This window comes from Lasioglossum baleicum, chromosome 13, assembly GCF_051020765.1.
Source record: "Lasioglossum baleicum chromosome 13, iyLasBale1, whole genome shotgun sequence".
NCBI classification, from domain to species: Eukaryota; Metazoa; Arthropoda; class Insecta; order Hymenoptera; family Halictidae; genus Lasioglossum; species Lasioglossum baleicum.
Genome location: NC_134941.1, coordinates 5,324,640 through 5,349,759, shown reverse-complemented (window position 1 = coordinate 5,349,759; position 25,120 = coordinate 5,324,640). Strand labels below are relative to the sequence as shown.

At 37.6% G+C, this 25,120-nt stretch overlaps 1 protein-coding gene across 1 annotated transcript in view; it reads right to left on the bottom strand.

Moving 5' to 3' along the window:
- Positions 1 to 25,120, bottom strand: part of LOC143214776 (uncharacterized) — a 58,124-nt gene that overhangs the window by 9,096 nt on the left and 23,908 nt on the right. The window contains exon 2 of the mRNA XM_076436157.1: positions 1,481 to 1,653. Within this exon, the coding sequence (XP_076292272.1) occupies positions 1,481 to 1,653 (173 nt within the window). The remainder of the gene's footprint in view (positions 1 to 1,480; positions 1,654 to 25,120) is intronic.

The window sequence follows — 25,120 nt, the reverse complement described above, 5'->3', positions numbered from 1 at the left end:
AAAAAAAAGAAAAACAAAGAAAATACATATGTACTTTTTCATTAGTATGTGTTGAAATGTTGTCACGGATGTTGGTTTCTTTTCACCGCACCGCTATCATCGATGCTCGCAGCTCCACTATAAATCCACCCTTACTAACGAAAAACACGGACCAATCAGAATTATTTAGATGTAACTGGTACATGTTCCCTTATAAAAATGACAAGATTGATTTTATTTAGACTTTGTGCGGCTCGTATTGTAGTACGTGCTCCACTAAAGATATCGATACAATAATTTCTTATGAAATCATTTTTATTATTTCAATAATTGTTATTTTGACCAGCGGTGGTAGGTTTAGTGTTAGACTAATGAAAACCGCAATCATTTCTTCCACCGATCTAATGGGATATTTCGTTCGCGAGATTCATAAAAATTCCGGTGGCGCAAGGAATCCGAAGATTTCTAAATTTCATTACGGACTCTCGCCCTTGGGAGAGGAGCCACAGCGAAAGAAGCCATGACGAAAGAAACGACGTCCACATAAAATTCTCTTCATTATTCAAATGATACGGTCGACGAGTCGGAGCCACCCGAGATGGATCTTCTTCAGTTTACTACCCTCGAACACCAGTCGGCCAGGACAGCTCGGCCTCTCCGAGAAGGTAACCGCATTCAGAACCGAGCAGATGGACTAACTACCCCCGGGAGACCAGCTCAGAGGCCGAGCCACCCCCAACGATGTCTGTCGGACATCAACCCTCGAAAAATGAAGACCAAGTCTCTATAAATTCTCGCCTATCGGCACAGTCGATCTTGGATCCCTGATAAACCGAACGTCAAATCGGGTCGCAATAAAACCGCGTTTTTTCTACTCGCATCTCCCGAGGCGAGATTGTGAAACGAGCACAGATAATTACATGCGTCGACTGGAAATCATTAAAGAAGATATTTTCTAGTCTCTCCCCTAATTTGAGTATACGCTCCTGGAATAATGACGGCACATCTCGACTATGTAGAATTTCTGAATGAAACGTACTGTTACGTCGTTACAATCAAAAATTATTTTTTAGCCTATCATGACTAGACAAAATGAAAATTGTCCACCAGTCAATTCCAAGAAACAAAATCCCTAAATTCTTCTAATCTCTTTTCAGTCTTGTATTTTAAAAATTCATTTTCGTTATGAATGTATGAAATCTGCAGTCTGTTCATGGCATTTATAACACAGTGAAAAGAATCATATTTCTTTCAACTTCCTAAAATTATTAAAGAAAGAAAAACCTTTTTACTTGGCTCCTATTTCTTAAAATTGATGCACAACATTTTTATTTTCGTATTATTATATTAAAAAATTGAATGCAGCCCAATTTAAGATATCTTTCTTTTTACGGACACTAGTACGTTTTCTGTTTCGTTTGGAGGGAAGGCTTATCCCCGTAATTCCGTGGATTCGATTTTTTAAGATCACGAAAAAAAACGTGGTAAAATGTGTACTCACGGCGACGCGGCTCTCTTTCAGCTCGAGTCTCACAGCCAAAGCTTCCCGCATAAAGACATCGGGATAATGACTCGAGAGAAATGCCCGTTCCAATTCCTCCAATTGCCAACTATTAAAGTTGGTCCTGCTCCTTCGTCTCTTGCTCCCGCCTTCGTCCGATTCGCCGTCGCATCCTGAAATAACAAACATATTTACGTTTCTGTCAACTCGCCAAGAAATTCAATCGCCATCTTTTTTCCATTAAACCGGCGAACAATCTAACAATATCGTTGTAGCCGGAGCCATTAAACGAAGGAAGTTCAATTAAAAGTTTACCAAAGGAATCACTTCTTGGGATAATGATTTTATCGAAAAACGAAAAATTAAGCCGCTGTGGTGATAATTTATAAGTATTTTGCAATAATAAGAATCAAAAGAAAATTTATATGTATCAAAAATATTACTAGACCGAGAAAGAAACACTAAATATATTATTAATCACTAGTAATATTTGTTTCATAAGAGTACCTATGTACGTGCGTATATTAAAGAAATATTTGTCGTATATGAGCATCTACATATACTTACGGACTAGCAATTTGTTTAATAAGAGTTTTGTTTTATTTTATGTTAAACTCTGAACAGGATGCTTGATTTTTACTTTTCAGAAGGAAGTAGTTCAAGTGATATTTTAAGTTTCATTAAGACATTATAAAAGATTTGCATTTGAACGTAAAAACATTTGACAAACTCTGTATATTTTCTACGAGAGATCAATAGAAAAGAATTACAGATAAGCAATGTATTCAGTTTATCGATTTCTGTAGAAGATAGAGGACAATGTCGTGCATACGAAGGACCGTGTCCCGCATAAAGGCAGCCTCGCGCAGGGGATCGAAAGCTTATCGTCGCAAAATTGTTCGAGGCACGGTATCATTCACCCCAATCGTCTCATCGTAGATAAGGCCAGGAAACTGAATCCTGGCATATTGAATAAACATGGAATTTCAGTGATTTTATGAGGGCCGTCGTCTACCCTCGCTTCATATCTGCGACAAGAATCTGCGGATCCACGAATTGTTTTGGCAGACTGGTTCGCTGAACACGCTCCGATACGTATGCTAATACCGGAACGGCGGAATTGAAAAAAGATCGGCAATTATGATTGACTCGGCAATAGTGAAGGTCGTTATCTGAATCGCGAAATGAAATAGCACGAGATGAAACATTCTCGGGGTTCCGAGAATTTTCTCGGCGAAACAGATTCTTAGTTCTCCTATATGCAAATTTAATTTCCGCGAGTGTACTCCATTTTTATGATAGTTGAACGAAATTGATAAATCATTAGGAATCGATGGAGTCGTTTCCTTGAACGACCGTATTAGTTTCTAGTATCATATTATAGTTCGTGTTCTAAGCTGTTTCGGTGATCAAATAATTGTTTTAGTTTCGCAGAGTTCGAAGCACGACTGTTGAAAATATGTAGTTTATTTAGTGCCACTACTTCTTTGTGATTTTATAATCTAACCAAATTAGATTATATATAGATTATAGATTATATATAGATTAATATATATATATATATATATATATATATATATATATATATATATGTATATATATCAATTACATATGAATAATGTACAGTGGCCCACAAAAGTGTTCGTACGCCCTTTAAAACAGAATAACTTTTTTATAATTGAACCAAACGACCTGATGTTTTGTAAGCAATTAGAAGCATTGGTTTACTAAATGATGTGCAAAAAAGAATTTTCCAAAAATTATAATTTACAAGGTTACATGCAAAAATAAAAAAGGCATTTTTTAAAACTTTTATTTAGGCCCTCAATGAAAATTTAAAATATATGTTTTGTAGATCTATGTTAGTTATACACATACTGAAAATTTCATTGAAATCGGTTGACGCAAATCGTTGATGTACGATTCTGTGGATTTTTAGCAGAAACCGATCAAAAGTCGTGGAAAAATACGATTTTCACCATTTTTAACCGCTTGTAGCTCGTGTGTATCTCAATCGATTGCGATGAAATTTTCAATATGTGTATGATTAACATAAATCTACAAAACATATATTTTAAATTTTCACTAAGGGCCCAGATAAAAATGTTTTAAAAAATGCTTTCTTATTTTTGCATATAATCTTGTAAATTATAATTTTTGGAAAATTTTTTTGCACATCATTTGGTAAAGCAATGCTTCTAATTGCTTACAAAACATCAGGTCGTTTGATACAATTATGAAAATGTTATTCTGTTTTAACCTCTTTTGTGAACCACTGTATATTATTCTATGTACAATAGGATGGTCTGGCGATACTATAAGTAGATATTCTATGATGATTCAGTGAGAAAGTACAAGTTTATGAGTCTTCTGCTTTCGAAAGTGTATCCAGTGAAAACATGATTTATATTAAAATAGATCCTATCTAAGACTTATTACTTCCGAGAAATATTCACTCACGATTGATGGAACACCTCCGCGCGTTCCATTGGCAGATACTTACGCTGTAATTTGCGGATTTTTAATTTTCTCACGGGCACGGTATTATTATCAGAAACGGCTATCAAATCTGATGGATGATACAAGTAGCGGCATTAAATAATTCATGAAGGAACAAGTTAAACAATTTTCACGTCCGGCTCGTCGTTGGTCAACTTAATCTATTTTTGTGTCGCGGTACACGGTTTCCTCTTCATCCGGGAGAGACAGTCTCGTCTCGATCATTCTCTCATAGCATAATGAACCTGACATGATGATAATGATTCATTTAATTCCGCGACTGAACCGTGACACGATCAGACGCAGTGATCCGTCCGTTCCATAATCATCGCTTCCGTAATGCTATTTCTCAATTTATCCCACAAGAATGACAGTCTTAGGATCATTTAATAAAAGACAACGATCGACCAATTTCGAATCAATGGATGTCACGGCTGGCGCAACAACCAATCGCGAAATCGTTTAACATGTCAAACGTAAAGTAACCGAGTGAAGAATGTTCCTTCCAGGCTAATTGTTCAAGAAACTTGCATAGTAAATTTAAATGAACACAGTGAAAAATGTTCCTTCGAGAACAGAGTTCCTACGAGACAAAGAATTTTGTAGAACCTGTCACGGACTTAAATTTAAATGAATCGAGTGAAAAATGTTTCTTTGAGAGTTATTTTTGAAAAATGTTTTATAGAAGCTGGAGTATGAGAATTTTTATAAGACCTGTCACAGATTTATATTTTAGTTAACCAAGTGAAAAATATTTCTTTATATCCTTCGCATTCCTAAATTTTTTAAATTAGAAATTATGAAAGTATGTGAAATTGCTTTCTCTTTGTTGGTTAAATTTTAAAATATTGTGAAAATCATGTACTTATATTGATAGTAACATTTGGGCAAAAAAATTGGTGCGGAACAAAAGTCTCAACTTGCAACTTCGCTGGAACGAATTTGTGCTTGATTGTGCAAGAGGTTGGTGACGGATTGTTTGCGACTCGTGGCCACGATTGAGCCATAAATGTTTGTGCCATAAACGTCGTGAGTTCTCAAAAATAGACGGGGGAAAGTAATTGCTCGTCGTAAAGATTAAAAGGAAAACGAAATTTCGCAGTTCCGGAAGGCAGAACCGGGTCTTTATTGGCCGACGATGATCCCTCAAGCTGCCACCGTTGTACCAGCTGAATCGGCCGCTTATTATGGCGTATAGATTATCAATAATGAGCGTACCGATCGATATCCATCGTCGTCTCAATTGGCCGGCTCGCGTCGGAGGTAGGGAGAGGCACAGAGGTAACTGCCAGATAAATAGCGTCTAATTACGCTGATTAATGCGTGGCCTCATGATTTCTTTTCTTCCTCCCCGGCCATGTTGACGACGACACGGCCGATTCGCAGACATTATCGTCGATTGGTTAATTTTAATTGGACAAGAGGACCCCGACGAGACTATCGAAATCGGTCTCGGCGAGCAGCCGAGCAAATCGAACGACCGTCGCAATGAATGGTAGCCGCATTGGCGCGACGTCGCGTTTCGACCAATACTAATTTTTTCGTTCGGAAGATTTCTATCGGAAGACAGTTTTAATGATGACCATAGACGATGTACCCCAACAGTATACCCCAATTATTTTTATCACTAGCGGACCGATGCTTACACGGTGAATAATGAACTCCAAAGTGTTCGCAAAAATTCACAGACGATCTTTTACCAGACACATTTTTGTTCATATAATTTTACGTGTGAAGGCATTTTTAAGATGTCCACTATATTTACGGGACCCGTCACAATGACGGGTTCTAGTATTTTTAATTCGCAATTATTAAGATTGCAAAGATGTGTATTCATGAGGAATTATTCAACTTATTCATCACTATATTCAGACAATTTTTGAAAAATTGTTAGGTATTATAATTGACACAGATCTACAAAATGTGTCTTTTACATTTTCAATAAAGTTCCACATAAAAAAGGTATAAACAACAATTTCAGAATTTTCTGGCCAAATTTTCTGACCAAAGAGGACACTTGGGGCTATATTATCATAATTTTTTTTTCAATTTTCTGGTGCTATGATAGCTATGGACCTGTTTAAAACAATTGCAAAATAAACTATGAAAACAAATATTTTTCAACTGAAATCATTTTTATTAAATACTCTTATGGTTACACTATGATATAATTTAATGAAAAACTTGTGACTTTGGGTATTCGGATAATGTTTTCATATTTTCTTAGTTTTAAAAATCTTAATCTTAATAAATGTGGATTCGAAATAATCGTTTACCTCGCTCTTTCCAAAACCATCGTGACTTTATTTTGTCGGAAAGTCACAAAAAGTCGCGAACTTTTGGATTATAACCAAATAAAAATCGGTGGGACTCGGAGACTCAATAACATACAAAAAAACTAGAGGGTTATTGTTGCTCGCTCGCTTCGCTCGCTCGCGAGTAGGGAATAATTCCGGCCAATTGCATTCTTTTTGTAGTAAACTAATTGCTCTGACTTCTCAAAAACATCTAAGTTGTATGGTCTGATGTTAAACAGTTATCGTCCTTTTAAAAGCGTCCGAATATTACTGTGATTCACTGTATATTGTAAACAAAATGGGGGCTGAAAAGTTGGATAACGCATCTTTGTTATTTATATAAAATAACTTTCAGTGCCCCGTAAACCCAGTGTTAACAATTTGGCGAATAACTGCATTGTTCAGCGTTAAATTACAGATTCCGTGCGCTTATGGCGTTTATTATTGTAGACGTCGGCTTCGGTTGACGCCATTCGATGAACACTGATCATGATAAATGCGAAATAAATTGCTACGCGTTAATCTCTATAGTTGAAGATTATTTTAAGACTCCGGTCCGTGTAATCTTCATTACGGTTACACCAACAGCAGATAATCGGCATTTGCAGTCACCTCTGACGTTTTTGTCGCATCTTAATGCCCACATAAAACCATTACCGTGTACGACAAAACTTTTACGACCTCTTCAATCTTACTTTTTTGAAAACTTATTATTAACATCTCAAACCATTTTTTCCTCGAAGATTGATATTAATATCTTAAACCTCTTTTTCCCTTGCAGACATTAATCGTTTTCAATATCTCGTTAAAAGGAAGAGTTAAGAAGCAATTCGAGGAGACGATTGTTATTAATTTCTGTTCCAATTGAACACATTAATCTTTTTCGGAACAGTTTAGTTGAGAATTTGCGTAGTTCTGGTATTTAAGGATAATACTATTTCAGTGTACACTCTTGATATGCAGAAACCATTTAGCTGTGTATATCGAGCACAAAATATTATTAATTCAGAATTCAATTTTCAAATTACGTGCACGCAAGGAATAACACAGTCGTGTGTTCGCGAACTGGTTCACAAAAATGGCGCAATCGGCAGCCATTGCTAAAATGTTAAAGGTGAAGGTGTTACAGTGCTTTCGAGAGTATTACAGATTTGTTTGTCGCAGAAAACTTCCTACAGCTCGACTATGAATACAAATTGCGTTCAGATATAATTTAAATGCAACTACAAATTCCACTCCATTTGCATTGTTCATAAATACCGCCCGAGTATGCTCGTTTCGAGCACCTTCAGAAAGATAAACTCTCGCGGATTATTTGAACACAAAAGTAGCTATAACTTTAAAGCAAGGTCAAATAGGACACATGATTACATTGTCCTTTACATTGTCTCTTTGTGTGCCCTGTCATATCCCGAAGTGAATCCCACATATTATGGAACACCTTGTACTTTTTACCTATTGCAAACATGCTCGATTTTGGACAGTAGACTGTGCCAGCAGAACAACATACTTCTGCGTCCGAATAAGTATCGCTTTATGCTGGCACGGTGTGCCGGCAGAATGAAGGCTGCCCGATCCTTCGTTTAAGAGAGCAGCACGGTCGCACTAATGTGGCGGACGTCGGATAATATCCCTTGTGCAGTTAACCAAAATGTATAGATTATTTAAAACCTTTCTGTATTTAACATGTTTGCACAAATTCTCATTATAAGACTATAAATTAATATATTAGCGAGTAAAATAATGGACATTCAGAGAAATGTTGTAATATATTTTAGAGGAACATTAACAAATTGTTGAAATACAGTAAATGCGTACCTGGATACCGGGTTGACTACGCAAGGGATATACATGATCGACGTCCGCCATATTAGTGTGACCGTGCTGCCCCCATAAACGAAGAACCTGCCTTCATTCTGCCCTCAGCTTGTGTCGGCACACCGGGCCAGCATAAAGCGATACTTCTGCGACCGAATAAGTATCGCTTTATGCTGGCAGGGTGTGCTGTCCAAAATCGAGCAGATTCCTAGCATCCTCAGCTTCGAGCACGTTCTGACAGCATAATGCTCGCCATCTGCTGGCATCGTACGATTGCAGGCAGCGCTCGATGTCTGCTCGAGGCAGGCCTGGCTGACTAGATACACAAGGCGATCCAGTTTTTTAACTACCAAACGTCCAATCCTGAAATGGGTCTCACATACATATGGAACACCCAGTATCGTGGCCCAAATACACTCTCGCTCCCATCGCTCTATCTCGCAGTCATTACGGACTGATGAGAGCGGCCGAAGATTATAAAGCGTCGTACTGACAAAAACAGAAGGGTTGAATGAACCGCCCCAAATAAACACTAAGTACCAATTCCTGGCCAAACCTTGCCGATTCGAGAACTCCTGTTTGGCTTTCGTTTCCACGCGTTCCAGAAATAAGACATCGGCCCGGCGAAGGAACGGGCACCATATAGGGTCGCGTGCGCCGTTAGGGGCCCAACATGGCCGGAACGTATCATCATGCAATTACGCCACGCTAAGAACGCGGCTGGTCATTGGGAATCCAACGTGGACCGCACCGTAAACGCGCGCACGAAACGCCCGGCGAACTTGCACAAACGTGCCGATCGCCTCCTGCTAATAATCGATCCTTGACCGTGACGTACGTGGACTATACGTACGACGGTTTCCGATTATTTCGCCAAACTCGCACAACATCGGGATCAATGAGAAGGCATTCTGCCGACACGGCGATCGACATCGTGAAGCATTGTTGGGAGTTACCGAAAATGGCTTACACATCCGCAGCACTGTATCAGGCTGACCGGCGAAGGTCGCTGCTAGACCCTACCTGCGTGTTTACAAACTTATTTCATTTACAAACCAATCTTTATAATTGTTTACAAGTAAGGAGAAGTATCCTTACATATAACCCCTCTTTTTTTGTTTAAATAACAACCTATTATGGGTTCTGCTGAGAACGCGTAATAGGTACTTCTGTTTAGATAGCATTCTGAGAAAATAGTGTACCACATTCGAGGATTAATATAATATAAACCGATATCATACAAATGTGTTTCTAAATATTCTGCACAACTGTTCAATCACTTTTGGAATCTGAGAACGTTTTCTAACGTTCGTGTTCTAGTGATTCCAATAAGACCATTGACAAACACATGTAGGCTGGCGAGCATAAACGGTAGCAAGTATTCTAAACCGAATGAACGATGTAGAACCTTATTTCTCAAAATGAATAAAACAGGTTCGGAATCGATCTTGAGCAGTGTACGTCTTAAATATATTATTTGAAGACTGTCGCGACCACTAATCCCACCGTCGCGCGTCGCGTTTCTAATAACTTGTCAGTAAACGTCGAGTAATCAAAGTGAAGCGACTTCAAACAAAATTTGGAGGGAGATGATAGTCTTTCCCCGTCCGTTAGTCAGCGTCGAATCGGGTCTCGATTAAAATATTTTAATTAAAGATCCTCGCGTTTACCCGGACGATTGCGGCGTCTTATTAAGACCGCACAATGTACGGGGTTGGAAAATGGGAGCCGGGCTATTAAGTTTAATGTCATTATGAAGGTGTCAAGGCGCGGCGGCGTCGTAAAACGTGCCACGGAAAAATATTCCGAGCGCATCGCGTATTCAGCCTCCGGTTAATTACGGTGTAATTGCATGTTACGTCCTCGGTAACAGACAGCCGATCGCGTTCCTTCATTAAAAGATAGACCGTGGCCGGCTTGCGCGAGCGCACACGTCGCACTTTTATTTCTCCGATATAAAATCTCAATTTTCTACCGATCGCTTCATCCCTACCGACTCTGTGCCTGGTTCGAGGAACAACTCGACACGAAACGGCTCACTGTGAACGCGTGACGCGACGCTTCTGAGCAGTTTCGCGGAGATTTATTGCGGACAAGCCCGCATGAAACAGTTCTCCAAATGGACGACTCACACCCGGCTGTTTTTACCTTCGATGAGTGCCAGCCGTCCGCGCATTGTGCTGCTGACTGTTCGATGCGCCTTCGCTTTTTAAACGAACAAGGTTTCTAAGCGTTCTAACAATGTTATACGCTGCTGTGCTGACGTAACACTAGAGCTACTAGAGCACTAGAGGTAATACTAGAGCTTTATATAATAATAATAACACCATAGAAAAGCATTCTTTTATGTGTTAAGGATTAACACCAACACTAAAAATTATTGTTCACAGAAAATAAAAATAGGTTGAGAAGTTCATTTTTTAATCAGAAATATCACTGAAAAGTTAGTAAAAATTATTGTTTAACACATGCAAAATGTATTTAATTTTTGTAGTTAAAAATTGCTACTTTTAAAAAATTTTTAGTGAAAACTTCATTGCGACATCTCTAACAGTTCCAAAGTTATAACTAGACTGCGGATCTTCATGCAATTATTATCGCTTTTGAAATCTATTTCAGATCTAAAAAGGCTACTACCACAGACAATAAGATTTTATTTGATTCGAGTTTCTACATCCGCAGTCTAGTTATAACAAAATGACACAAAATTCTTCGATCCGGACCACTGTACGGCGTCAAAGTGGCGTGGACGGAAGCGAAAAGGGCAGCGAAATAAAATCGATTCGACGAAAATTCGCGGTCAGCTTCTGGCTCCGGTCTCACAAGGTGGACGGTTGCACGTACTTTAACAGCATTTACGGCGGATGTAATTTAGAAGTGAATTCGAGTTTCGTAATCACCGGGTTGGCGAGCACCACCGGACCGGTTGGCTGCAGGACGCAACCCTCCATTTAGAGGGTAGTCTCTTGTTAAGTGAGAGTCAACGACGTCATTAGCGTTAGGAACGACGTTCTGGCACCCCCGAGACCGCCACTTTCTGCCCAGAAAAGGGATGCAACACGAATTTCCACGGTGACCGTGCACACAAGAACTTCTTTCTCGTGTCCGCGGCCAGTTCACTCGAAAACGGCCGACCCATGCGACTGATTTATAATGATAAATAACAGGTTTCCGAACATTCTGTATTATTTAAGACCTCTCGGCGATATTAAGCGATCAGCCGTGACAGGTGCGGTGCACGTTCCCCCGGTGCTTTGTTACGTTTTCGGATCCTATATAAATCGTTAACAAATTATAGTGTCATTTCAAGGAAACTGCGGGACATCTTTATGCGCGTCCATTAGACAGCTTTTCTGTTGCATTTTTCGTCGTAATCACACAGAACTTTACACAATTACAGTATAGATGTTGTGTTTAGAACTGTCTACATTTTCTGTATTGTGCACGGTATGATTCTTAGCACCAAATTTTCAATTGTACATTATTTATCTATGGGTTAATACATTAATGTATATTCACTTTTAATTCGCCATTCTTTTTGTGAAATAATTCTTAATATTGAAATGTCTCCTCTTTCCATTTCTTAAGAAGTATACAGCTCGATTGACGCACACATTCAATCCATTAGAAAAACATACTGTGACATAAGTAGAGTGCAGGTATTTATGCAAAATAGAAGATGTTTATGTTGTTTCGCATAATGATCCCAGACAAAATTATTAGCTTACGTTACTGGGGGTGACTTGTTGGCTCGCGATTGAAATTGTTATTAGCTATAAAAAAGAATTGTAAAAATTATAAAATAACCATCGATAGATAATGTGTTAATTTATGACATTGCATTTATTAGGTTGTAAAAAAAGAAATGCAGGATTTTTGTTCCTTCGTTTTAATTGCAATTTTATACCAATAAATATGTACCTTAATTTAATGAATTATATGTCATTTTAAAGCTTGTTTTACGCTCTATTTAATCATGCTTTTGATATTTAATTGTATTCAAATTTTTATTAAATTATTTGGCTTTTATTTCAGGATGTCAAAACGTCAAAATGTCAAAAACTAGGCCGAAGTGCCGCTCAACAGGCTCGGAATATCAACGAAGTATATGTAGAGCGAAGGAATTGTCAACGAATGTACAGCTTTATATTTTTAAATAATATTAAATTATATGTCAAATTAATTTTAATACTATTCCCCTCAATAATATTAAAATCAATTGTCATAATAATTTAATGGTGCTATTAAACAAAATTAAATTATCTATAAAATTCATTTTCATATTATGGTTTTTATTAAAACAATTTTAATAAAATTAAATTAAAAATCCTGCATTTCTTTCTTTACAACCTAATACTTCATTTTTTGCGACGCCAACAACACATTCTTCATACTTCATACAAATAATTCTTCAAACTGAGATGTCAGAGATACTAATATTCCTCCTGTATACTTTATTTTTCCGTAATTGTTATTATTAACGCAAGACGCATTATTTATTTTTCATATCATGATTACGAGTGCTCCGTTCTCTTTTGGTGCGTTTAATTTCCACCGGACAGAGACAGAGACAATTCGAGAAAGAACGACAGCTTATCAACAACGCAGTGGATGGACCGCCATTAATAAAACTGAGAAATATTCCAATCGGACCGAGGAATTAATTCGAGGTCCCAAAAAGTATAGCAACGCTCAGAAGCCAAACGACTTTCTCCTCGGAACCGTTTACGGGGAACATTTTAATTACAAGCCATTCGGCCGCGGCTCCGTCGAGGCCGCGTTCACCTAGCGGACAATTAATTTCCTACAGCAGCCTCCTTATAAGCTAGCGCGTACAAACGGGTCGCAATATCTCGTATCTACCCAAACATTAATATAAACTTAATTGCCACAGTGTTTAACGAACTGAAGGATCCTGCATCCATTAGATCATTTCTCCACCTTACCGTCGGGCCAGATCAACCAAACCGGTCCAGTTTCCGAGAGGGTTTTCCGAGAGGAAGGATGGTAAACAAGTCGGCTCTCCAACGTGTGTGGATCAAAAGATCCACAATAACAAAATAATTTAATTAATGAAATGCACATTACAACATTTGATATCTAAGTGACCATTCTTTTAATCCTTTTAGACTACAGATCTTATACCTAACCCGGATCAGATGAGCCACTATATCTACATAATCTAAATGATCGTTCGACTAACCCTTTTAGAGTTTAGAACCCAGACCTAACCGACAGCAGGAGATCCACAATATCAAAATAATTTAATTAGTGAAACCTGTGTGGGAAAATTATAAAAATCTAGGTGATTATTCTTGTAACCCTCTTAGATTTTAGAACCCAGTCCTAGCGCAAACCAGAAGATCCATAATAAAAAATAATTTAATTAATATAATTTACGATAGAAAATTAAAAATCTACGTGATAATTCTTCCAACCCTAATACACTATACAAAGGATGACAATGTGGTTGAACAAGTATACAAGAATTAATGTTTAAGCACGAAGAATGTATTGTGTTACTCTCATATGTATATGTATACTTTACCGAGCACACAACGCATTAATTAAGTAATTTGACACACTTGAGAGTTGATATGATTTATCGCATAAGGGGAAAACGAAATTTGTACTAATTAATTAGAAAATGAGACAAAGCACAGATAAAGGACGCAGAAAAATTTTAACACCAAGAAAACACGAAGATAAAGACGATATTAGCATAAAAGCACTCGTTTTGTGGTCAGTAGACTGTGCATCTTTATGCAAATGTAATCTTTTATGGACTAAACTACAGTAATTAATTCCCATGCATTCCTTGGCGCTATGCGACTTGGAATGGAATTTCAATGCTGATAGTCGCCAGCGCATTAAGTCAATTTCTCTGTAATTGATATCCAACATTTTCAACAAACATTTTATATTATTGCTGAATCAAATGATTGTAGCCTGAATAAAAAATGTTTAAAATGATTGAGGACAACTGCGACGGCAAACTTTACTTTACTTTTACTTTGTGTCTGATTGAAAGAGATTCCAGATTTCAAAACAAAAAGTTTGTGCATCAATTGCAAGACACAGGAGCTGAATATTTTATGTTTTTCACTAATAAGTTTAATGTAGTGAAAATAATATACTAATACTCTTTTAGTCTTCTAATCTTTTCGCTGTTTTAAATTGCACCTACTCAGTTTTGTCAAAAATGCATAAAATCTGCGTTATGAAGAACCAAAACCAACATTATAAGTGCTTTCAATCGCTGTGAACGAGAGAAAGATTGAGAAAGGAATCGGGTACCAAAAATTTAGAGAACAAGGGGCTAGAAAGAGGGAGAAAGAAAGGACACCGGGAAGGGGGTTGAAGGAGACGTCGTGCGAATGAGGGAGGGAGAGGTACGAGCAAGAAGAGGGAGAGAGGAGAGCGAACAAGATTATTAAGTTGTAAGGCGTTAACTGGCATAAGGCGTCGGTAGGTGGATACGTTGCTTGCGTGCCAGACTGACTGCATTTGCATCTAGACGCCATCAATCCTCCTGACGCCCGGTTACAGTGCCCCTCTCCGCGTCCCTCCAACCCTCGAGGCAACCCTTCGAGGGTTTCCCCTCGCCCTTTTCTCCGCTCGAGCCGCCGCCTAGCCTCCGGCCGGATGATCTTGAATTAAATATCTAGAGCAATAAGGAGAGCCGATCCAACGGATTGTGGCGATCGTGTAACTCGAACAATTCTTAAAGAAATGATGCTGACGCTACAATTTTTCAATTACTACTGCGTCATAATGAGACGAATTTGTGCACATTCGACATAAAATTCTTCTAAACTCGATGTACAATTTTCGACCTAAAACCTCTGATAATGTTTCATCCCTTTAGGGACGGCGTTCGATTTTTCTGTATACGATCGACGTTGTTATGGATATTACCATAATGCACTGATTTACCCCTTAGAGAACGGACCATTTTAACAACTATATAATTTAAAATGCTTCGAGCCATTCACAGATTTATTTCTTAATTTTTTAAAACATAAAACAAATCTCTATGCAAAATAAAAATTGTCTACATTGATTGTGAACTTAATAAGTAAACTTCATAAATTTTGATGTATTCAGATTTTGATTTTGATGCATTTATAAAGAAATGGCTGACAATAAACGGAATGTAAAACAATCAAATATTTACAAATATCTAATACTATTGGTATGTTGTTTTCAATGTATCAAAATGATTAACAAAATGTAACTGGTACATGCTGTTTTATAAAAATCACGCGACTAACTTTTATTTAGATTTATCGCAATTTTAATAACAATGTTGGCTTAAATAAATATAATATTTAATAATTTGTAATGGATGCATCTTTGTAATTTCAATAATTATGGAATAGAAAATGTAAAATCGGTAATTTGACCTCTATACGGTTAATACGAAGAGATGAAAACTATTTTTATTTAATTCCTGCTTCCCACAATCGATGTGGAACACGTTTATCTGTTTATTTTTATTAAATGCCTTTTCCCTCAAAACTTAATTCGGTTCATTTAGTTTGCGTGTACACATTAAGCCCTTGAATTGCTAAAATAACGTTGTGGGACACTGCACGACGCCGCAAAATTAACATAATTTGCTCTCCGTGTTATGCTTATTATGCCAAAGTCCTTGTCATTTTTGTCCGAGCGCCTGTTGAAAGGAAACAGTTGTCAATGTGATATTTATTACTCGAAAATGTCCTTCTGTGTGATTTAAAACAGCTGAAATTTCAGATCGACATCTTATCGGCGATCGGGCGACACGACTAATCCAATTGCAACGCGTGCTGCGATACGCGACATCTTGTTACAGATCGGTGAAATTCCGCGTATTAAACGCGAATTAATTAAAAAAGACGTCGTGACCGACACTCGCCGACAGAAAGGCAACTATGTGCCGGCGACAGGTGCGAGCCAGTTGTCGCGGAAAGAACGCCGGTCGGGGCTGTTTAATTTACTGCTGACTACCTTCGATTAACCGTTAAGCGTCCATGAACAACGCTCGAGCTTTTCTAATTCAAATTCAGATACCTATACCTTTGTCTAATAAATACACGTTTTATGTTAAAATTTGTTGTAAAAATACCATGCACAAAATATTGATTTGTGCTCCCTCCTTAATTTATTTACAATTTTCTATCACTGGAGTCACAGGACCTTGTTAAAATGATAACTTTCAAGAACGAACTAAAATGATCGATTTTTGGTACAATAATAATTAGATAAAAATGGATAAGTAAAATAATATTAGATTATTTATTTATTTATTATTGCTTTAAACCGATATATATATTTAAATAATTTGTATTTGGAATTTACTAAAACTATTAAATGAAGAAATATGTATATGTATTTTCTCTCACTCTGAATGAACAGTAGTGACCATACGAATTCTCTACGGAAATTATTGAAGGAAGAAAAAAATTGAATGCTGATGGAAGCCACCTTAATTTTCGAGGCGAGTATGATTTATAGATATTACCTTGGATACATCGAATATTCGAAATCTCAGACGCATCGTTTGAATCTGCGTATTAAATTGAATGCTAACTATGAACCCGTTTCGAGATTGGTTCCATCACCGGTGTTTCAGATTGATTGGTTTTTAAAACACTCTCGGCTGGCCTTTGGACTTCTCGCTACCACCTTGTTTCCTGAATACTAATCGAGCCCAACGAAACGTATCTTACCTGCTGGACAACTAACTGACTGACTGACAGTCGGATAAAGGACAGAGAGCTGGGTCATATTCAACCCTTGACATAGTTGAAGCTAATCTTTTATGCCATATTATATCTTTATACCTCGAGAGTAGTTATTTAATTAACATTTTTCAAATTTAATCGCATTGTGGGAATTACTGAAGTTGTTCCTGTTATTCAACCTTTCTATGTAAATGTACAATCTTTTACAGAATTTCCATAACTGTATCTATTATTGTGGTGCAATTTCTTTCCTTTTTTTCTATTGCAATCATCTGATTTAATAGTTATAATGTTTTGAAGAACATTTGTAAAATGCTCACGATATGTTCACCGAATCTTCCATTTGATGTGGACATGTGCTACGTAATGAAATTTTTGGGTTAGATTTAAATGCTCATGCGGAAATATAAATACAAAAATACTCGTAAAGAAAAATTAGTTTATAAGTAAAAATCCTTACTATGGACCATACACAGATTTCCAAAAAATATGAAATGATCACCGGTAGATATAATTAAGATGAACCCTCGTCTGTATAATTACCTCTTACCAACGAGTTTTCAATAATCAACGACTGCCTAATAAAACCCCCACAACATTGCTCAGAGTGATGACAAAATACTTTCTATCATCAAAATCGAGGTAAGTGCATATCCTGTTTGTGACCATTTGCCAAAAAATTGGCTTTCTTGAATGTTGCTTCCTGTGGCTACGGTGGTTGTGAGCGAGCAAAATGAATGAAAGAAAAAGAGGAAATATGCGGGAACAGTAGCTTTTCTCGAAAGAAAACGTATCCGTTTCACGATACTTCGACGGTCCCTTATCTAGCTGGTTTTTTCTTGGCAGTCTCCTGGAAGAGTGGCTTCCTCTTCCCATGCATTACGCCGCGCAGCCACCCCCAGAGGGGTCCCCGGCTTCTTAATGCCAGCTATACGCAGCCAAGGATTGCACGCGAAGGTATTAATATATAATTAACCGGCCTGGTTGTAGATCGTATCTGAAAACCTCCTTATCGACCAGCAGGCCGCCGATACCAGGGCTACCCATATTATGCGAAGACCCTTTACGTGGCTTCGTACCTCGTTCGACGAGCTGTTGCACCGCTGCCGGCGTTTATTTTTCTTCTTTCTCTTCCTCTCCTCTTTTCCTTCTCTCTCCCACTCTCTCACTCTCTCGTACTCCTTCTCGAGTCTTCCCTTGCCTGCCTTTTCTTAGCCTGGTCTTCGTTTCAACCGTTTTATTCGAGCCACCTCTTCCTTTTTGCTTTGTCTTCCGACGATGGAACACGGCGCAAGTTCCTGCCTCGAAAATCGCGGAAAATTGCCGGTGACTCGCCGATCACCGTGCGATTTTGGCGCGTTGTCGACGCTACCATTTACGAGACATTAGCGAACGAACGCGACGAGCTCAAAAATCAACGTGCAGGAATCTGAAGTTTCGGTAACGTGTACTGTGTTTGATCCACGATGCCACTTTGCACGCAATTTGTTGTGCCTCGAATTTTTAGTTCGACGCACAGTTGGGCACATTTTATTTGAAACTAGAGGGGAGTTGTTAGTAACTAACTGACGAATATTTATAATGTCGATAATGCAAACAGACGTCGATAATGTAAATTTCTATTGAAATATTGATTAAAAGCTGCGACGTTCTATTGAAATATTGATTAAAAGCTACGAAGTTCGTTTTTTTATTGTATTGAAATATGATTCTAAAAGCACATTTAGTTTTTCCCGAATTTTCCATTTTTCCGTGATACTTTTCCAATTTTTTAAAATCTGAAAACCTGATTCGGACTACAACGAACATTTAAAAAAAATTAGCCAAATCGGTCCAGCCGTTCTCCCGTGATGTCGTGACCGACGAACAGCATTTGATTTTTATTATACATACAGATATAGAAAGATAGATGAGATAATAAATATACATATACAGAAATTACTTTAAATACTTTAGTATTTTGATATTTTACAAATAATATAAAAAATTTATTTAAATTTGGCGTTTAAATCAAATAAATGATTAAGTCATTTCATCTCAAGAAAAGCTTTTTGAATTAATTTTGTTGATCTCTGAAAATTTAGAAAACACATTTCGTAGATCTGTATCAATTAAACATATTCTGAAAATTTCATCGAAATCGGTCGACGTTGTAATGAGCTACAAAGTTCAAAGATGGTAAAAATTGCAGTTTCTCACGATCTTCGGCCTCCAACTGCAGTAATTCTAAGAATTTTTAATGCCTGTCATTTTTTCCCGCATCAACCGATTTCTATGAAACTTTCACAGTGCATATAATTGACACAGATCAACAAAACGTATTTCTCAAAATTTCATTATAGGCCTGCATAAAAAAGTTGTAAGATGCAACTTTTAGTATTTTCTCTACAATTCTGTAATAAACTAATTGCTCTAGCTTCCCAAAAAAGTTAAAATCGCATAGTCCAATATTAAAAAAGTTAGGGTGTTTTTAAGAGTGTCCGAATATTAGTGGGGGTCACTGTATAAAGAAAACTTAATATAAAAATTGATTTTCTATTATCATCTATTATAATATTTAGCTATGTTTTAATGAATTATTATTTTATGCAATGATGATTAACATTGATAGAGCTTGTTCTCTTTTTGTTTCTTAAAAAGTAGGTTATTTCAGTACATTGCTAACTGACGTCACCGACAATGTAGAAATGCAATCAAATATCATTAGTTCAATGTTCACTCATATCATAATTACGAGTAACCTCGTCCGGCTCTAAGTTTGCTTAATTTTCACATGATAGAACCAAAGATATATATAATTATTTGTTTATTGTCAACATTGCCATTCACGAGATACTAGTGAACGAACGTAAGAACATCGAAAGTTATCATGTTTGTTTCTTTCCTATTATGTAGATTGTTTTACATTTCTGTTTCAATGTTAGTCGGAATGTACAAAGTTCAATGCAATTCGCAGTAGCAATGTTGGCCGGAATATACAAAGTTCAATGCAATTCGCAGTAGCAATGTTCAGTGATTTCATAATGCTGACAGTGGAGATTTAATAAGGTTTTGACACTTTCTTGATCGAATTGCTCTGTATTGAACCTAGTTACCGTTTCGTAAGAGAATCCTATCTATCGTTGCGTGACATATGTACATGTATTCCCATGGTTCTGTTCCAATATTCATTGTTTTGATGTTGATAGGCGGCGCTACTGGAGATAAGTCAATCAGCATTTCATTCAACTCGCATGAAATTTACATCTCAATAGACTTAAACGGAACCGATTAAGCAGTAGTTTAGTAGGCTAAAGATCATCGCGAATGATTTTTCTATCTCTTCCTAAAATAAGGAATAGTATCATATGTGGCGCTGTATCTTTGAAAAAAATTTTTACACGATACTATATTGTGTTTGTGTAAGATATATAATTTCATATGAAAATGGAAGAGAATACATTCTAGAGACCAATTAATTAATTGCTCTATATTTAAAAAATAAAAAAAGAGAATTATGTCCTGCTAAATAAAGCATTTGGTTTAAAGCATTAATAAATAAATAAAATAAATTTGTCTATCAATAAGATGAAAAACTGCACCGATTTTAAACGCATTTGAATTTCGAAAAGTCATGACAATTTTCCGAAGATATTCCGGAACTGGTCCTAGAAATTCAGAAAGATTTTAAAAAATATGTGTTTCTCAGGAACTATCTTTTGTTCTTTTTTCCCTTAATTAAAGTTAGCAGTGTTTAGATGAGATCAGATAGATGCTGATTTCTTTGGATAGAGTCGAGAAGATCCAAGTCCCTTTGGTGCTGTCAGTCAGTATACCCTAAGAAAACGTTCGTCATCAGGCAGTCGTTAACACGCATGAAAACAATTAGGGCTCTAAGTACATCGTGCCTTTAATTGGTGCATCCTTAATTTCCGTATGCTTCGACAGCCGAGGAATTACCACACGCGGAGCCAGCGAAACAATTATTTGCCGTATAGAAAACAATATAGCAACAATTATCCGTAGCAGGGTGTACACAAACGTAAAAGAAATTCTATTTCCATGTGATTACGCGACCCTGTAATTAAAATGATCTCGCGAGCGCGATGCTCTATCCTCAGGATCTACAACGGATGCGCATGGAAAATTCATCGAACATACTAATCATGGTTTTTTAAATTAGCACTTCATATATTCCGGCGAACCACCACTCGGCCACTATCGTGATAAATCTTGACGTGTTCCTATAATTTTCGTTGGCTCGAAGCACGATCGATACGGTCTCGATCACTAATCGGTTGTTCATCTAAAAATCTAATTTGCACCGGGACTTATAAAACGCTCCAGCGATCGCATAATCGTGGATCGATCAGAGGTTAAGTGGATTGTTCCCAAAGCCTCGTTAAAGGAACGACTGCTTCTCGTTCCTTCCTCCTTGTTATCAGTTTAGACGTACATAATGATTATTTTCATTGAACAATAGCTAACTGTGCAACCAGTTTAGCCTGCACAGTCTTCTGTGGTTCGCGAGCCGATTAATATTTACGATTCTCTTGTTCGCTCGGACTACTTTGAGATCTGCTTAACAGGCTAAATTAAACGGTGCAATCAACGCCATTAGAAATTTAACATCGTTTGTACAATTCGACCTTACCTACTGCAATAAGAATGCTGCGAATGCACTTGCAAATGCAAGATCTTATTGTTGATTCATGTTTTTATTCCTGTTTTAGATTTTCACTTTGCTAATGAAAAATTTAATCATGCCTAAATCATAAAAATATAGAATTTATGGTCTAAATTTTCATTTGTTTTGACATGTGATTTAAGGAAATACAAAGAAGGAAACATTTATTTCTTCAAGATTTTAAACCAGAAGACCCCTAAGCAATGGCACACAGCCTTTGTATAGAAATAGCACTCGGAAAATTAAATAACGATTCGCGTTCATTCACTGTACAGGTCACTTACCATTTTTAAGGAATCGATTTTTTTAATTTCGCCACAGGATGTAGCCCCTTAACACAAATACACACACGTAAGTTCTAACCATCTTCCCCGCTTCCGCGCGACCGGAAGCTTCCGGGGCCCGGGAACTTGAAGATCAGTGGTTCAAGCCGGTGTTTGCCGGTATCGAGGATCGATCTGCGCCGAGAGCATGGCAATTTAATTGGCGTTAACCGTTACAGTTTGCCGGCAAAGCGACGCGAATCCACGAAAAGCATTTTAATTAGCGGACAGCAAGCAGCAGCACCGCCTGGAAATTTCAGCAAGCTGATCTCGCGCGCACGCTCGTTATTGATTTATCGCTGACGGAATACTGTTTACGTGGTGCCCGCCTCTATTTCTTTTTTCCTTTGGTCGAGCGGCGCGGCGTCGGGGCGCGTCGACCCCTCGCAGGTTCCTCAATTTTTGTAAATTATGGCCCACCGACGCTGTTCGGGGCACCGATACGCAATTACGCGCACGCCGATAAGCGGTCCCCGTGGCTCTTACCCGTCGTCGGAATAAATCGTCGGTTTAATTGAAACGGACGCATCGCAATTTCTAAGAGTATGGAAATTTGCGGGCCCCGGAATCGGTTGCGTAATAATTGTCCGAGACGATTACCAGCCGGTAATCGATACACGGCGGCGTCTCGTTCGTATCGATGTTGCGTAAATTGAGGAAGTTCATTCCGAGGCATTGTTTTGTTCGCTGGAAACGCAGCGCCGCGAGACGCGCTCTTCCGACCTGAAAAAATTATAGTATGCTCCTGCCCGGGGACAGGTTTCGCTGAAAAGTATACGTTCTTTTGTGTGCGTTTTATATGTCTACTCGAGAATCTTACAAAATGCCAAGAAACAATATTTCTCCATGGATAATGCAATGACAATACTAGAACTGCCGAGCCCTAATCGCGACTTATACATATTCCTTTATAATAATGTTAAATCACCAGCACCTGATATTAATCTGCTAAATATTTACAAATAAGAATCGTAACACCTTTATTCAAATTCTCAAATGTACATTTCAGAAAAACAATCGTGCAGTTTAATCATTGTTCTGTCTACATAAATACCCTAGTTCAATAATTGTGGGTGTATCAACCCACAGTCTAACTCTTTCAGCGAGTGACAACAATAATGTAGAATGGGTAATAAATCATTTTAGATGCAAGATATAATACCAATTAACTTCTGAATCGCTTAGTGAGCCGTATATGTCACACTTCAAATTTTAATTTATTTCTAGCCTGCTACATAGGTATGACCATGCTGCATGTCGTGCCATATCGTGTATGCCTTGCTGCATTATGAAATTTTATGAATTTCAAGCATAATGTGCAATTTATAACCAGAAGACTGAATCGTATCACAAAGTTTTTAATTTTCGCCATTATACGCGATTTACGTGTTGTCCAGTTTATTATGATTTTGTGACTAACTGACTCTAGGCATGAAGACACCAAACGAAAATTATTATGGTAGTTTTCAGCTTCGGCACAACTAGAGCAGTTTATCGTAGCATTGATCAACAGAAGTCGATCATCTCCGTCGCGGAAGCGGCGGAAATTATATTCCGTCGCATTCTTAAAAAACAACGAACAAAATACAACGATGCGTTTCGAATAATTATAGCGGCGCTCATGTAAACAAATTAAGCAGCAGCATCGTCCGTCCGAGATCACGATAAGTAGCTCGATGCGCATGTTAACTTTATCCGGATCGAGATCTCAATCTTTGGCTAATATTGAAATCGTACCCCACCCGCTGCCACGCTTCTCTCTCCGTCTCTTTTCTCCTCTACCGTTCCACTGTTTCCTTATTCTCTTTCTCTCTCATCCCCTTCCCCTCAATCTCTCGATCTTTTTTTCCTCATCGAATGAAACGAGCATTTCGACGTGACTCGAACACAATTCGTTTCCTGCTGGTCTTATCACGTGGAATTTGAACGATTCCGCGTTGACGTGTTTGTGTGATCAGATCTGCCCTGGCTTTGTGTGATCAGATCCGACATGTCGGTAATAATTATTGGCACGGAAGGCTAATGAAGGAGGAAGTTGATGAGAATAAAAGAAATGTTTGGAATCAAGCTGTGCTCCTGAGTTTCGCTAATTGCCAATGGAGTTTGATTAATGTAAGTTTTTCAATGAGCAGACTCCTTATTTTTATGCAAATTTTATTATGCCTGGAATAACGATGAAATTCGTGCGTCTTGCCCAATTGTTTTAATCGATTACGAATAGTAAATTTGTCTGTCTTTAACTGTTTTAGAATCTCATTTGTTGATTTAACAAGGTCTCCTACAACACTCCTGTAAGTGCTCCTGAAGTGTGTGAGAAGGTTAGAGGGATATATGAAATAGTTGATAAAGTGGAAACTGGTACACTGGTATTCGGGGAAGTGGTACACTAGTATATTGAGAGATATAATTTGCAGAAATTCTATTTGCTGACTATTGAAAATCCATAAAAATCAATGTTAGAATTTAACGTTGTTTATAGATTCACTAAAAGGGAAAAAAACTACTGATTTTATTCGAATATTTTAGAAATTTTTATAGTGCCTGCATTAATTGCTGAGGGTCGTAAGTTATTCCCGAATATTTCCAATCATGTTCTAGTACCAAACAGATTAAACTTGTTGACTATGAATTTCAAATAACATTCCAATGAAAGATTGAAGAACTATAAACATGAGATTCTATACCGATAGGAGATAATTTCAAAGGTCCTTTCGAATACATAGGAATAATACTCGTACGAAATCGTACCAGTCGTTTGCGAATTCTCATTAGCGAATGTTTTCTAGAATGCAAATAAATAATACCGCTACACCTGAGGAATATATATTTTGATCAACACCGACAGTCGGTATAACGATGATGTCACTGAATAATGCGAAATTAATTCGAGCGAAATTTTAATTAGCAAAATAATTCCCGTACGGTGCTCGGTAGTCGTTGGAACTGCAGACGATCGCCCCGAGGATATTGCTGAATTATATCGAATTAATTCGAGGATGTTTTAATTAGCAAACACAGTTTTTATGAGGTGTTCGCGGAACGGTGTTCACAGAAGAATTCGAACCTTCGCCAACGGTGCCCGAATAAAACCAAGATATATGACAAAAGGATGTTACTAATTTCCACGTACATTTCATTTGATGTTAAGGCGGTTGCCGCGGATAACAGACTGGATAACGAAATATTTATATTGCGAAATTACAGCGTTCAGTGGGTATATAAAAACAAATTTCTACGTATCGTTACGTTTAATCTGTACACATAATTACACAACGCAGCTAGCTTGTCACATAAATATTCACGGGCCG